Source organism: Canis lupus, chromosome 10 (genome assembly GCF_048164855.1).
Source record: "Canis lupus baileyi chromosome 10, mCanLup2.hap1, whole genome shotgun sequence".
Taxonomy (NCBI): domain Eukaryota; kingdom Metazoa; phylum Chordata; class Mammalia; order Carnivora; family Canidae; genus Canis; species Canis lupus.
Genome location: NC_132847.1, coordinates 35,099,054 through 35,115,889, shown reverse-complemented (window position 1 = coordinate 35,115,889; position 16,836 = coordinate 35,099,054). Strand labels below are relative to the sequence as shown.

Here is a 16,836-nt window from a genome sequence, read left to right as displayed (position 1 = left end):
ATATGTGGGGAGTATTGCCAACCCAGGAAGCTCACCTGAATTTGGTCTTCCGAAATTTTATTAGGGTATCATTTCATAGGCATGAATGACTGCGTATATGATTTAACTTAGTGTCAGTTTGGGCTGGTATCTTGTGGACATGGAGCCCACCATGAATAGTAAAGACACTCCTATTATCCAGTAAAATTCAAGGGTATAGAGGTTACTTCTAGCAACTGGGAGTAAAGATCAGACCTCTCTCTCTCTGGGAAAGACCAAATTTTTTACTACATACATTGTTCTAAAACTTCAAGAATATAGATTAAATGGCCTCCTGTCTCTTAGGAACAACTAGTGTTATATTGATATATTCTCCCAGATGCTTAATATAAATGAAAACATCTTTTTTGGGGGCATCTAGGTGGCTCAGTTGGTTAAGTGTCTGCCTTTGGCTCAGTACATGATCCCAAGGTCCTGGGATTGAGTTCTGCTTTGGACTCCTTCTTGCTCAGCGGGGAGTCAGCTTCTCCCTCTCCCTTTGCCTGCTGCTCCCCCTGCTTGTGCTCTCTTCCTCTCTCTGTCAAATAAATAAGTAAAATCTTTTTAAAAAATTAAAAAAATTGAACATCTTTTTTAATGTACATTATGTCGTACTATACACTTTGTTTGATAACTAGCCTTTTCACCTGAGTGGTATATGAATGTGAATGTATGTGTTTTAATGACCTTGAAGTTGAACACTGAAGGTAGGTTTTAAAATTTTTTCCACCTAATAAACAGTGTTTCATTGAGCATCCTTATACACACATCTTTGTATATTATTCTCATTTTTCTCCATGAAATTAATTTCTTGAAATAGAGTTGCTGAATTAAAGGGTATGGAAATTTTGAAATTTCATATGTACTTCATTTCTACCCCTCTTGAGATGTTTTCTATGAAATAGTTTATGGAATGTCAAATTGTTAATCTCTATATTGCTCCTAGGTAAACACTACAACATCAGTGATTTCAAATGTTGAATATGCCCACATTCCACATACCAGCCCTGCTGTAATTCCTACCCTGCAAAATGAATTATTCTTATCCTCAAATAATGGGAATCTGGAAGCATTTACAGGATCTGGTACTCTACATATCAATGGGAAACCTGCTTGTGATGAATTTGATCAACTAATCAAAAATATGGCCCAGGTAAGAACATTTATTCCTATTAGTTATGATAGAACAGTATAAACAAGCCTGAATAATTGGAAAAATATATATATTTATATTACAATATATAGATGTATATATTGTTAAATATATTTAGGAAGACATTTATAACATCTGAAGGAATTGAAATGGAAAAAAAGTAGATTTTATGTGAGTTTGGATGGTTCAGAAATTTTTCTATATCATTTTTCTTTTTTTTTTCTTTAGGATCAATAATAAAATACCTCATTCCAAGTGATGAGTGATAAAGGTTACTGAGAAAGTTCCTTTATTTTTTAAAACTAAGTAATGCCACTAATAAAATAACTGTGAATGGAGTGGTTAATTTTTAATTTTATTTCTTGCTTTGTTTCCCAAAAAGGGTCGCCATGTGGAAGTTTTTGAGCTCCTTAAACCTCCATGTGGAGGCCTTGGGTTTAGTGTTGTGGGACTAAGGAGTGAAAACCGGGGAGAACTGGGAATATTTGTGCAAGAGATCCAAGAGGGCAGTGTGGCTCACAGGTGAGACTCTCAGTACATCTTCTTTGTATTTGATATTGTATTCAGAAGGGGTTGATGACCTTGGGGGAATTTAGAATAAATGAATAAAAACAGAAACTTAATATATATCTGTTATTAATCAGTTTTTAGAGATCTTTAACATTGCTGTGATAAAAAGCAAGTCCTTTGAAGGGAGAGTATCTTTTAAATACAGTCATAATTATTTTTTAGGAAGGAAGGAAAGGAAAATTCGAGTAGGACATTATTCTTTTTAAAGGGGCTCTTCGATTAGATTTAAAAGTTGTTATAGGGCAGCCTGGGTGGCTCAGCGGTTTAGCGTTGCCTTTGGCCCAGGGTGTGATCCTGGAGACCCAGGATCAAGTCCCATGTCAGGCTCTGTGCATAGAGCCTGCCTGTGCCTTTGCCTCTCTCTCTCTTTCTCTATCTGTGTGTGTCTCTCATGAATAAATAAATAAAATCTTTAAAAATAAATAAATAAAAGTTGTTCTAGAAAAGTATACAAATGACCCATGATAACTTGAGCAATATATTCTAAACAACTAAACATTTATACCTTTGCTTTTATTTGTAGTAAATAGAAACAGAATCTAATATAAACCACATAGGTTGAGTGTATTGCTATAAAGAAGGTGGCTTCTAAATTGGAGGGATTGATTAGGGGTGGATAACTCGAGCCCAAACATATTTTTATTTTTATTAAAAAATTTTTTTAAAAAGATTTATTTATTTATTCATGAGAGACACAGGGAGAGAGGCAGAGACATAGGCAGAGGGAGAAGCAGGCTCCATGCAGGGAGCCCGATGTGGGACTCCATACCGGGACTCCAGGATTATGTCCTGAGCCAAAGGCAGACGCTCAACTGCTGAGCCACCTAGGTGTCCCCCAAACATATTTTTTAAAGTAATTGCAGGGAAAAGCTTAAAAACTCGGACATTAGAAAACTGGCTTAAAATAACCTGAAAAATATATGCCAAAGAGGCTGTCATTTTTTTGGGAGCTATCTGATTACCTTTTACTCCTTTTTTCTTTCTTGATAGAGATGGAAGATTGAAGGAAACTGATCAGATCCTTGCTATCAATGGACAGGCACTTGATCAGACAATCACACATCAGCAGGCTATCAGCATCCTGCAGAAAGCCAAGGATAACGTTCAGCTAGTTATTGCCAGAGGCTCATTGCCTCAACTCATCAGCCCCATAGTTTCCCGTTCTCCATCTGCAGCCAGTACAATTTCAGCTCACTCTAACCCGGTGAGTACATAAGATTTGTAGAAGGGATAGATATTATTTTTCTAGCTCTTTTTGGTTTTCTACAGATTTTCATTTCCTATAGGTCCTTGGTATTTTTGAGTTTTTCCCATTTTTATTTTTTTATCTCTCCCTAGCTTGGAATATTAGTTGTTTAATTAGGATTAAGTTTCTACCTTCTAAATCAGCTTTTACCTTTCTTCGTGTAATTCTGCTAGTTGACCACGTTCCTCGGAAAACAAATTCAGTTCTTCAACAAACCTGACTCTTTCTGTAAGCAGATAATAGTCTTGATTTTGCTTTATGAATTACAGAATTATAACTGTTAGAGTTAGCTGTCAGTGACTTTCAGGAGTCCTCCGATTTGAAATCCTCTGAGGCAAGATTTTATAGAAGATAATCTTAACAGGTGATGATTTCTCCTTGTTCTTTTTTTTTTTTTTTTTTTTTTTAAGAAGTTCTACGAAGGATCTTGAAAATCAGTGCCTATCTTCAACTGGTTAAATATGGTCACTATAATGATGTATTGATAATTTCAAGAATGATTTTATCAATAGCAGTAACAATCTGCTGAAAGTAAAGTATACTAAATAAAAGGGACATTGTTAAGGCTTATTATTATGTCTGACCTCCATTATTTTTTTTTCAATGACCTCCATTATTTAATACAAATCACAAGATAATATTCACAGAAATCTCAACTATAGTAAAGTTTCAGTTTTCCCAAATTTTTTCAAACTCATATAGGAGTTTTGTTTTCAGATTCACTGGCAGCATGTGGAGACTATTGAACTGGTGAATGATGGATCTGGACTGGGATTTGGCATCGTTGGAGGAAAAGCAACTGGTGTGATAGTAAAAACCATTTTGCCTGGAGGAGTGGCTGACCAGGTAAGCTACTCCAACAGATCTTTTATGGTGTTTTATTAAATTATATGCCTTCATCTTCTATATTATCTGTTAGAAAGAAGAAACTTTGGCCTTATGTAATGTCAAAGAAGCTAGGTTGGAAGCTTATGTTTTGCTGGGCTTTTCCTAAAGTATTTTCTTAGCCCTGGGAGAAGGATCTTTGAAAAGGACATTGATCTTAATTTAAGTTACAGTTTGTTTGTTTGTTTGTTTATTTATTTATTTATTTATTTATTTATTTTAACTTATTTATTAGAGAGAGAGAGAGAGAGAAGAGAATATGTATGTGCCAGGCAGAGAAGCAGGGAGAGGAAAGAATCTCAAGCAGACTCCCTGCTGAGTATAGAGCCTAATGCAGAGCTTGATCCCACATCTCTGGGATTACTGCCTTAGCCAAAATCAAGTTCGGTGCTTGGCCAACTGAGCCACCCAGGAGCCCCTTGAGTCACAGTTTTAGACAGTGATCTTAAGAGTCTTGTAGAGCCACACACTAAAGCCCAGGTAATGGTTTTGGTCATCATAGAGGCAGCTACCCTTTATTTTTTAATCATAAATCATATTTATAAACTTAGCTGTTTTATAGCCACAGTGTATTATGGAATGGAGAGTACTTTATTATTGTGAGAAAAAACAGGATTCAACCATCGCTTTGGTGATAGGTCATTTGTGTTATCTTTGAAAATGAAGTATAGCTTATTTTTAGCACTGGGAATAGTTCATTAAAGTGTTGCCATTTATGTTATGTGACATTGTTGGAATATATGTGAGAAAAATTGTAAAGTTATTAGTTATGATTCATATTTTAATTTGAGATGTTCTAATGTTAAGTAACTTTTACTTTGGTTATGTTGTTTGTTTATAAAGTTGTTTGTTTTGCGTGTTTGAACTTAAACTAGGAAGTTAGTTCATCAAATATTTCTCATGTTCATAAATGAAAGGCCTGTTTAATGGCAGCTTTATCAGTAGAGGTATTGACAGTAGCACAATAATAAGCGTATTTTCTTCCTTTTAAAAGTTAGCCTGCATCTACCAGTATTTAATGAAATTCCCCTAGTTGACTGACTTTCAATAAATTAAGCTTTATCTTCAGTATAGAACTGCATTGTGTAGTACTATCGCTACTTGTAGCTACCTGCTACTTCTAGAATTCAAATTTAAAATAATTAAAATTAAATAAAATGGGGATCCCTGGGTGGCGCAGCGGTTTAGCGCCTGCCTTTGGCCCAGGGCACGATCCTGGAGACCCGGGATCGAATCCCACGTCGGGCTCCCGGTGCATGGAGCCTGCTTCTCCCTCCTCATGTGTCTCTGCCTCTCTCTCTCTCTGTGTGACTATCATAAATAAATAAAAATAAAAAAAATAAAAAAATAAAATTAAATAAAATGAATCCCTGAGGTGCCTGGATGGCGCACTTGGTCATGTTGGACTCTTGGCTTCAGCCTAGGTCATGATCTCATGGATTGTGAGATCGAGTCCCACATTGGGCTCTGTGCTCAGCATGGAGTCTACTTAGGAATCTCTCTTCCTGTCCCTCTGCCTACCCCCTTACCCTGCTTGAGCTCTCTCTCTAAAATAAATAGAGAAAATTAAAAAAAAATAACAAATTCAGTTCCTTAGTTGGACTAGACATATTTCAGGTGCTCCGTAACCACATGCCATATTGGATGATGCAGAACATTTCTGTCATTGCTGAAAGCTCTAGGTATGGAGGATAATAAGACTGATTTTCATTCCCTTTATGCATCTAAATTTTCATCTATTTGATCTGCAAATTATTTTTAGTGATATTTTTAATTGAAAACGCAAGATATAAATGTATTCACTGCTTTCTTGTGGTCTGTACTGTATTTTTTGAGTCATGTGTATTTGCATAGTGATTTATGCTTCATCTTTGCTTAGTGGCATTTTCTTTTATTCCTGTTCCTCAAAAAATTTCTAAAAGGCTTAATATTTTCCTGTATGTAATGGGGAGAAATCAAATTGAAAAGCTCTTATCAACTATCAAATTAGGAATGTTTGTGAATTTCAGTTACTTGTATCACATTGAATCATGTTAAGATACTCTTCAAAAGATAGTTAAAATAACAACCACATTTTTAATGTTCCCTGACTGGTAATTCACATTACTGCTGTTTTTAGATTATTCTCTTTCCTTCACTTAGTTTTTCTCTGATGAAATTAAAATATTAATGGCTTGATTAACTGATCTCTTTATTCAGCATGGGCGATTATGCAGTGGAGACCACATTCTAAAGATAGGTGACACGGATCTAGCAGGAATGAGCAGTGAGCAAGTAGCACAGGTGCTCAGGCAGTGTGGAAATAGAGTTAAACTGATGATCGCAAGAGGTGCCATAGAAGAACCAGCAGCACCCAATTCTTTGGGCATCACCCTTTCCTCATCCCCATCTTCTATACCAGAAATGCAGGTAAGTAGGTAAATAGTGACTAGGAAAGTCTTAGACAATAACATTTAGATGATAGTCATGTTTAGAAACTAGACTTAATGATAGTCACATGTTAGTGCTAACAAATGAAAATTCAAGGGTAGATGTGTTTCAACACTAATAATATTAAGAGTCAAGCATAACATGAAAAATCGTTTTTTTTTTAAATTCTAGATTAGTGTTCTACATTTTTCTCTAAATCTCATGTTTATGAAGATAATTTTTTGAAAGATGATAACATTTTAAAGAATTGTTTGCTACTAATAACTGAAATGTTTAATTTTATTTTTGTCTTAACTAGAAGGCTCTCCATTAGGTGGGCTGTGAGTTCCAGTCATTCTCCTTCAATAACTTTCCTTTTTAGTGTCTTCTTTTTGAGGGGGGAGGGCAGCTGGGGGTACCAACAAAATAATTTTATCCGGTAATCTCTTAAAAAATTAAGAAAAGGATTGCATCCAATTTCTGCATAAGCATTATAGCAAATGGAAGGCCTACATTCCTTTCTCATACATCTAAAAACATCTATATTTTTCTGTTAGTTTTTTCTAATTAGTTGCTACAGATTCTTTTTTAATAGCCTAACCTCCTCCACAAGCCCTTTAAAAACTTTATTAGAACACTTGAAATTTCCATGATTCTGTTGTTTTTAGGATTGAGTTAGTTGCTATTTTTTGCAGAGGAAAAAAAAGTAAAGAAAGAAAGCTTGTGTATGAAAGTATTTAAATCACATTCTTTTGTGGTAAACAAAACATTTTATTCAGCAATATATAAATGAATGCAATACCGAAAACCACTTGATATAATTGAAAGCTTAGAAAAATATCTATTCTGTGCATATCATCATTTCTGAAGCTTGTGCCCCTTTTAAAACCATTCGATAGTCAAATTGCCACCCTCTAAAATAGCACTCGCATAAGTCTTATTAAAAATAGAAAACACATTTGTTTCAATTGAAGCAGATTTCATCCTGTCATTTTCTTGTAATTATCTAAACTTTAAACTTTTGCTAAGTTTGCACAGATAATTATATGCAATGAAAAAAATAAATCAAACTTTACTATAAAATTACATCTCACTTAGATGGACTATCAGTGAGATGCAGTCAGGGTTTGCTTAAAGAAAATTAAAAAAAAAAAAGCCACACACACACACACACACACACACACACACACACAACCAACCTGCTAGCCCCAACCTGTATGTCCATTTGAACCTTCCACTCTTTCATGGTCTTTGTAGGATTTCCTGGGGAGTCTGCTGGTAGTACACAAGTACATAATGCCAGTAGCTTACTGATGACTTCCTACCCTGGTCCACTAATACAGAGAACTTTTTCCTTCAGCCCAATGTATAATTAATAACAGTGTTACATGTTACAGAACATGTAACTTCTAGCTTTTAGCTATCATTTCAGGAATAAAGATCAATGCATAAGGCATGTTTTCTTTATAAAGAGTCTTTTATGTTAAATTCTGAGTTTACAAAACAAATACAGTAACAATTTTAAATAGCTCTTTGTTGCATTTCACTGGTTTTCAAAGTCATCGTCAGTGTTTTAATAAAATATCTGTATGATAGGTTAACTCCTATTCATGGTGTTAGAATCATCTATTCACTTAAGATGGTAGTAATAGCAAGTTGGTGGACACTGTCACTCCTGTGTTCTACTAGGGATTTTACCCACTCCAAAGCCTTTTAAGAGCAGGGGTTCTGCAACCAACTTAATCTCGGAAATCTGTAGGGTGCTTACTGTTTGTCCTTGGGAAGGTTTATGTTCCTCAGTTTCTCCAGAGAAAAATTGATAGTAATTGTACCTACCTCATAAGCTTGTTCTAAGGAGTAAATTAATTAAGACATGTCAAGTGTCTATTACATAGAAACTGCTCAATAAATGTTAACTGGATTCGTCTTTCCTGATAGACAGTTGAGCAGAGCAATGCTTAGAAAAATTCAGTGGCAAAGGTAAATTTGAACTTGTTGACCTGAATTCAAAACATGAGTTCTTTCAATTGTAGAAATGAAGCTAAGCCATCTTTGAAAATATAATTTATTAATAAAAGACTGTTTCATTCATAAAATTTTATATGCACAGATAATCATGCATTTCTCTGAAAAGGGGGTATTCAGCATTACTCTTCATATTACCTTTGAGTGACAACGTAATGCTCAGTCCCTGTTGTCAAGATTGAAAGACTAGTCTCTACTGCAGTTCTCCAGCAAAGTTCTTTGCCACCTAATGATACCATATTTTTCCTAAATATAGGTTATTGCCTTTTGAATTTGCCTTGCTTGCTTACATGTTTATTGTTCTGTTTATATATCGATTTTATTTTAGGTTGATGCTTCTACTCAGAAAAGTGAAGAAAGTGAGACTTTTGATGTAGAACTCACTAAAAATGTCCAAGGATTAGGAATTACCATTGCTGGTTACATTGGAGATAAAAAATTAGGTAGCTTTATATACTTTTTTTTAACTTGAAAAATGCTTCTAATATCTTTGTCTTCTGAAATATTGAAACAGTGTTATGTATTTTCAGATTTTTGTTAGACTGATCAGAAACTTCCTTGGGTAATTCAATAGGGGAAACTCTGATATTGTATTTGATAGACAAAATCATTGTCTTATGTTTTAGCCTTAGTTCCTATTGGTTTTGTTCCTGTGGCTTGTTGATTTATTTTTATTCAAATTTAGGACTTTATATTTGGAGAATGAAGGATGGATAGTTTCTGAGTGTGCTTTTGCAAATAGTAACAAAAAAATCCAAAACCCTATTTCTAATCTTAGAACCTTCAGGAATCTTTGTAAAGAGCATTACAAAGAGCAGTGCTGTTGAACATGATGGAAGAATCCAAATTGGAGACCAAATTATAGCAGTAAGTAACACATTTAATAAGAGCTTTGTTAATTTTCATGGTTGAGAAATGCATTCTTCTAGTTTTGAGAACTACAGTTGGCTCCATACTAATTTAAGCTTTTTGGTGATTTGAGGCTATCATTACAATTACCCGTTTTGTTATTTTGTGGAAGAGCATTGGATACAAGCTTCACTGATCTCAATTCTAAATAATAGAATAATTTCTGATATATCTGATTTCTGCTTATAATGAATTTGTTACGTTGATATACTTCTACTTTAGTTGCAGACACTCTAAAAGTAAAGACCAGATATCTTAATCTTTAGTGTATTTGAATCTGAAATTTGGGGTGTGTGCATTTTTTTTTATTATCAGCAGAATAACACTATTGTTGGCTGTGTCCAGGGCTCCTTTTAGCTCTAAGAATATACAGGAATTAAAGAAACAGATCTAGTCGCTCTTAATCAGATGAAGTCCATTATTGCTATTTAGTAACCTTAGTATATTTTGAGCAAATGCCTGTTCAAGGCAGGGTACAAAAGAATACAACTTCAGCTCAGTGTTCCATGTAAACTTGGCTACGCTACCTACACCTTAAAGCACAAGTCTGAGAGACCCTATCTCAGGGGCTTCCTGGTCAGATAAGTTTAGGAAAAACTGCATGTGATAAGGTCTTTTAGGGATTCATAATACATGTTGAAAAATCTAAGACAGTGAGAAATTCTGCAATAGAGAAAATTCAGCTTTTTTACTTTAGATTCTCCTTAACTTTTGTAACCATGGGTTCTTTCCTCCCTCAAACATGTATTAATATTCTTGGAAGATACTTCGAAGGATACTGATTTATCTTAATATGTATTTGTTTATGTTTAGATAAGTCTCTGTTGTTTCCTTGGAATCTTATTGTAAGAAAGTAGAATGTTCACATAAGATTCCTTGCTTATTAGTGGCATTACTCATAATAGCGGAGACAAGAAAGTAAACCGACTGTTCATCGATGGATGAATGGATAAACTGTGGTGTATACAGACAATGGAGTATTATTTACTCTTATAAAGAAGGAAATTTTGTCACACCCTACAACATGGTTGAACCTTAAGGACATTATTCTAAGTGAAGTCAGTCACAAAATGTTTCCATTTACATGAGGTACCTAGAGTAGTCAAACTCCTAGAAATAGAAAGAGTGATGATTGCGAGAATCTGAGTGGAGGGGACACGGGAGCTGTTGTTTAATAGGTACAGAGTTTTAGTTTAGTCAGGTAGAAAACATTCCGGAGATCTGTTGTATGACAGTGAATAAATACAGCATATTGAACTTCACATGTAAAAATGGTTAAGATGCTAAATTTCTTGTTACATGTTTTCTACCACAATTAAAAAAAGAGGTGTCCTTATCTCTGCCCTTGCTTCTACAATTTCCTGAGTCTTTCTGGGCTTAGGTCTATAAAGCTAAGTACACCTGTTCACCTTAGGAAACCTACTTTGAAGATCATGTTGCACTTGTCACTTAAGTTGGTTATAACCTGGGAATGAGTTTTAAGCACTGCATCTTCATTTGTCATACCATGAAAATTAACTACTGTTTTTTTTTTTTAAATTTGAAGAAAAGGAGTGGAAAGAGAGTGCATAGATACAGACTTTAAATCCATTTCCAATACTGAATTAAAAATTGAAAACATAGTCAATGTACTCTTTTTCCCCTAAGATATGTATTTTAATCCATTAGAAAACCTTTTAAAAATCACCTTTATTGAGATATAATTCATATAACCTATAATTCACCCACTTAATGGATAACTTTTAGTATATTCACAATTGTGAATCCATTTTTACAGTCAATTTTAAAAAATCTTCATTACCTTAAAAGGAAACCCCATACCCAGTATCAGTCTGTCCCTAATTCTTTCATCCTCCCAGCACAGACAGACACCAATCTTTTTTCTGTCTCTATAGTCTACTCTGTACATTTCTTGTAATTGGACTTATACAATATGTGGTCTTTTGTAATTGGTTTATTTCTCCAAGCATGTTTTCAAGGTTCATCCATGTTGTACCATGTGAAATTCTTCATTTCTTTTTATAGCTGAAAATATTTCACTTTATGGATATACCACATTTTATTTACCCATTCATCGGTCAGTGGACATTTGGGTTGTTTCTACTCTTTGGTTGTTAAGGATAACGTTGCCATGAACATTTATGTGCAAGTTTTTGTGTGGATGTATGTTTTCATTTATCTTGGGTATATACTTAGGAATAGAATTGCTGGATCCTATGATAACTATTTAGTGAACTTTTTTCACCTACAAAATTGGGAGAAGGAAACTTCCCTTTATAATTTTCAGGAAGACCAAATGAGTAATTTAATAAAAATACCTGGTGTAATTCTTGGCACATATACAGTTTAATTAACAAAGCAAATCTTTACTGAAGGCCTGGAATAATTGCACATTTGAAAGAGTCTCTCCGTAGCTTCTCTCCAAACTTGTCATTAATTTCATTCTTATGTAAGTTGAACCTCACATAGGATATTACTTAGGTAAGGTCAGTAATAAAGGAAATCATTGACTGGAAAGGAGAAGCCCCCTCTTCTTCTGAAGTGTTTTCTTGCTGTCAATAAAATCACTTGTCTTCACTGTTATCAGTGTTCTGAGTTTTAATCTTTAGCCATATATTTTTACTTCAAAGTTAGAAGTACCTCAGGCTCTCCCATCTGGCCATTTGTTAAGTTTTGTGAAATATCACCATCTTGTGGACTTTTCAGATACTAGCGGTAAAGTTCTTCACACTAGTTGCATTTTCACAACCACAGTCTTTGTTTTTTCTGATTTTGTTTTGTCAGCAGCTGTTCAGAGCTATACTTTGTTTTTATTTTGTAGCTGTCCAAGCCTTGAGAAGATGAAGAAACTATTTCTTGCTATTTTGAGGAAGTACTGTTTTATAATATTAAACTTACTTTGTTACAAGATTCCTGTTTTACAAATTGTGCTCTGTTGACCCCTGGGTTTTCTTTTCTTTCCTTCTTCTTTTTTTTTTAAGATTTTATTTATTTATTCATGAAAGACACAGAGAGAGAGGCAGAGACACAGGCAGAGGGTGAAGCAGGCTCCCTGTGGGAAGACTGATGCAGGACTTGATCCTGGGACTCCAGGATCATGCCCTGGGCCAAAGGCGGCGCTAAACCGCTGAGCTACGACCTGAGCCAAAGGCGCACACTCCACCATTGAGCCACCCAGGCCCCTCATGCTTCTGGGTTTTGGTTTTCATTGTAGACATTGGAGGGGAGGGAATAGAATGAATGATTCCATTTTATTCCACTGGTATTTCATATAAGAAGTATTTGATCAAGGGATTCTATTATATTTTAAAAAGTTGACCAGATGGACCATCAGATGAAATCATATGCTCATTCATTTTAGAATGATGTATATAGAGCCTTGCTAAAAGCAGTATGGAATTATGATAGAATAAAAAAAGTATTGAGGCTCAGTGGATTCAATGTCTGACTCTTGATTTCATCTCAGGTCATGACCTCAGGGTCATGAGATCTAGCTCCACATCGGACTCCTTCCATGCTGGGTGTGGAGTCTCCTTCTGCCCTCCCTCTGCCCACTAGCGTGCACACTCTCTTCCCCCTCTCCCCCATAAATAAACAAACAAATAATAAATAAATAAATAAATAAATAAATAAATAAATAAATAAATAAAATTTTTAGAGAAATTATTAAACAATTTCATAAGTAAGGAAAGGTGTCAAATGTTGCCTTTGATATTCTGACTTTGTTAATAGGCTCAAGTTCTTTCTTAATACATATTTTTGTAAGCCTTTTTGAAGGAGGGCTGGCTGGCTTGACTGAGTGTTCTCAGGAGCTGGGGTTTGAACGCCATTTGTTTTAACCAATAATTCTCACCTATATAATTGTTCCTGCTAATTGTAGTGTCTGCACTGTATGTTACGAGGTTATTGGAGCTTTTCTTGAGGGAGCACATAGGCAGTCCGCTGACATTGCATCTAGTCCCAGAACACTCTTGTCTGTGGTACCATTGGGTCTGAAGCCATGTCTTGACTCTGTCTTTGATAACAGACTTGAGCTGCCCAGGGTGCTGATTTGGGCTTTGGCGATCTCAGCTCATATGGGTAAGTGTAATGATATTGAACAGAAACTGCTCTCAAGAAGGCTTGAGATTTATGTTTATCAATCACTTCTTCAGTCTGTTAATAATACCAGCTCCAGAATTTCTTCCCAGTGTAAAGTGCTAGGTGCCGAAATTTGGGAAGATAGATACCATTATTCACATATTACAGATGAAGATACTGAGAAATTTGAATTGAAATCTAGTTTTAAAAGTCCATAGTTGTAACATATCAATTTCTTCTCTGCCGGTACCATATCTGATGTTTGCGTAAGGAATATGTTTTTATATTTAGGCCATCAAATTTTGAAAATAAAGGAAGACTGCAGTTTTTAAAAATATATTTGAACTTTATTGCTGCTAAGTTGACAAAATCATATGCATTTGATTTTTTAAAATGAAATTGAATTTTTAAAAAGTCGAGTAATAAAAATCTATTGCAAATGAAAACTTAACCTAAATTCTGTGAATTTTAAGAATGTTTATGTTTTTTTAGATTTGCATTTTTCTTGTTACTCAGCATGGGACCTTATATGCCACTATTTTTTTACTTTGGATTTTAAATCTGGTTAACCTCCCAGGCAGTTAGAGTATTTTGAATAAATTTTACAGGAAGAGAATGTATTGGTGGACTTACCGAATCTTGTCTGAGAATCTCTTCTGTTGCCTTTGCACACTTTGACAATTTGGGGATAACAGAAACTGCACAAGTGGAACTCAGGGGAGATAATCTTTTTGCTTTGTTTTTTTAAAGATTTTATTTATTCATAAGAAACACAGAGAGAGAGAGAGACAGAGACACAGGCAGAAGGAGAAGCAGGCTCCATGCAGGGAGCCCAATGTGGGACTCGATCCCGGAACTCCAGGACCACGCCCTGGGCCGAAGGCAGGTGCTAAACCACTGAGCCACTCAGGGATCCCCAGGGGAAGATAATCTTAAACAACTTTGAAAATTTTGTCATCAGTTGTCCCTTTTAATTTTCAATAGAGAAGGATCTTCCCTTTCCCCTGGAAGAAATCTTAGACAAGTATCATGGCTTACACTATTCTCAGAGAACAACAGAACAACATGTCTTATGGCCAGTCACCAAACATGGTCCCAATTTTGTAATTGAAAATTTCTCACTCTAAGTAATAATCGAATTTCAAACTATACTCCTGGTGTAGGGGAAGCCAGCTCTAGCTTACATCGGGATAGAGAGTATATGATCCACTTTATCTTTATCTACCTTGCTATTCTTTTTCTCCTCACCTTCTTATGATAGTTTCTGGCCCTACCACTGTAAAAGGTGAGAGAAGGAAGAGAAAGGAGGATGAGTAGACATTTTGTCCTTGGCTGACTCTGCTGTAAGATAGTTTTGAGCCTGGCAGATGTTTAAATCTGTGTCTTAAGGCTCCTTCTTGGATTCTTGGGAGATCCTAGTTCAGATGTTTGTATCAACTTCCCAAGACAGATGGTGGATTTTTCATCTGATTCTTCTTACCTTTGGCCCCTGGGATCTAGGCGGTCTACTCTATAGATTCTTTTGGGGGTACCATTATTCCTCGGGGGTACTCTTGGGTAGGTTTCAAAATGACTTGAACCTGACTTTCTCATGTCCTCCTCAGGACTCTGCCCAAAGTTAGGCAGTTCTCAATATAATAGCAATTTTCTCTTGCTCCATTGTCAGAGCAACTGAACAGCCTCTTCTTATCCTCCTTATGGAGTTAGACACAACCCACCACATCCTCTCTACTACAGGTCACAGAACTCTTAAGACCTGAGGCCAAAGGTAAAATATTTAAGTGGGTGGCATGAGGACTTACAAGAATCTTGTCTCTTTAAAGGAAAATAAGACAAACTCCTGTTAAATTTTTCCTAATCTTTGACAATCCAGTCCTTTTATACCCTAAATGTGTACAAATTTTCATTCCTTCCTACTTGGTTTAAATTTCTGCCTGGTGGGCTCTCATAGCTCACCATGGTATAGGATATAAATTATCGTAGCATCTCAACTATAATTTCCATTTTTACATGTATACTATTAAGTATAAAACTCTTGGTTCAGTTGTGCCTGGATGGCTCAGTCAGTTAAGCATCCGACTCTTGACCTCAGCTCAGGTTCATGAGTTCAAGCCCTACATTTGACTCTGTGCTGGGTGTAGAGCCTATTAAAAAACAAGAAACAAAAACTCTTGGTTCGTAATTTCTTTACCACAAATTCTTTGGATAATCTTCTCACTCTATTACCTAGATGTTGGTAGATTTCTTTTTTTTTTTTTTTCTTTTGGTCTTTGAAATCCATGAATTTTACCGGGTTCTAAGTGTTAGTGTTTTGTTTTTTAAATCTGTTTTCTGGTGTTTCATGTACTTCTTTGATTTGTAGACTAAGATGAATTTCCCTAAACTCCTAATCATGTCTTTGCTTATTTTTTTCTCATTTGTTCGCTTTTCCTTATAATTCTTTTCAGTTCTGTTAATTTCGTAGGGCAGCCTATATGCCTTTAGTCTTATTTCTCTTATCATCTGTTTATTCTTTTCCTCTGAAATATGGGAAAATTTTATATTCCTGCCTTCCATTTCCTGGCTTTGTTTTTGGAGTATTTAAAATCCTGTTGACTGCCCTCATTGTAACTATTTTCCTTTTCTTTTCTGGTAGATATTATTTTTTCTTTGCAACTATAATCTGTACTTCCATAAATGCAATGAAATATGAATCCTTTGAAGGAAAATTTCAAAAGATATCTTTCCTCCTGTTCACTGCTGCAACTATTTCATTGGAAGATGTTTGTAATGATGCCTCAGTGCAAGCACTGTCTTTTGGACTGTGATATCTTATTTCATATCCTGTTATCCTTGGTCATTCATAGTAAGAATTACGCTTGTACAAATGGGATTTGAAATAAGATCTGCTGAAGATTAAGTTGGTTTTGTCCACATGATTTAGGAATTAACAAAGCAAGAAGGAAAAGGAACATTTAAATTTATTCAGGTTTTGCTTGTAGATTAATAAAGCCGAAACCAGTGCTGAAGCATCACAATGGGGGATTTTTTTGCCTCTGTGTATTGAGAGATTGCTTTCTGTGTTTGTTGTGGAACAGGAGTTGGGGTTGTGCATGCATGCATGTGTGCATAGTGTGATTTCATTGCATAATTCCATGCTGCTGCATGCTCCCAGCATGGTGTGGGCTTTAGCACTTGGTGTGATTTTTTGGAATCACTGGTTATCCACATGTACCATCTGACTGCCTCCTTTTTTTCTTTTTAAAAGAATTTATGTATTCATTCATGAGAAACACAGGGAGAGAGGCAGAGACACAGGCAGAGGGAGAAGCAGGCTCCTCGGGGGGAGCACGATGTGGGACTGGATCCCTGGACTCCAGAATCATGCCCTGAGCCAAAGGCAGATGCTCATCACTGAGCCACCCAGGAGTTCCCTGACTTTTAATAAAAGACTTGTTGAATTTTACTGGAATTTCTTCTTCTAGGCCAAACAAGCTATTCTCTCACATAGAAAGATTCAGCTGGCCTGCCTTGGATCTGATCTTGTCCAGAGCACTCCTAA

At 35.5% G+C, this 16,836-nt stretch overlaps 1 protein-coding gene across 15 annotated transcripts in view; it reads left to right on the top strand.

The window, feature by feature from the left end:
- Nucleotides 1–16,836, top strand: part of MPDZ (multiple PDZ domain crumbs cell polarity complex component) — a 161,222-nt gene that overhangs the window by 52,835 nt on the left and 91,551 nt on the right. For all 15 annotated transcript variants that reach the window (XM_072841364.1, XM_072841369.1, XM_072841367.1 and 12 more), the window contains exons 4-10: nucleotides 965–1,171; nucleotides 1,554–1,693; nucleotides 2,732–2,945; nucleotides 3,705–3,833; nucleotides 6,072–6,281; nucleotides 8,635–8,749; nucleotides 9,085–9,173. In XM_072841364.1, coding sequence (XP_072697465.1) covers nucleotides 965–1,171; nucleotides 1,554–1,693; nucleotides 2,732–2,945; nucleotides 3,705–3,833; nucleotides 6,072–6,281; nucleotides 8,635–8,749; nucleotides 9,085–9,173 — 1,104 coding nt within the window. The remainder of the gene's footprint in view (nucleotides 1–964; nucleotides 1,172–1,553; nucleotides 1,694–2,731; nucleotides 2,946–3,704; nucleotides 3,834–6,071; nucleotides 6,282–8,634; nucleotides 8,750–9,084; nucleotides 9,174–16,836) is intronic.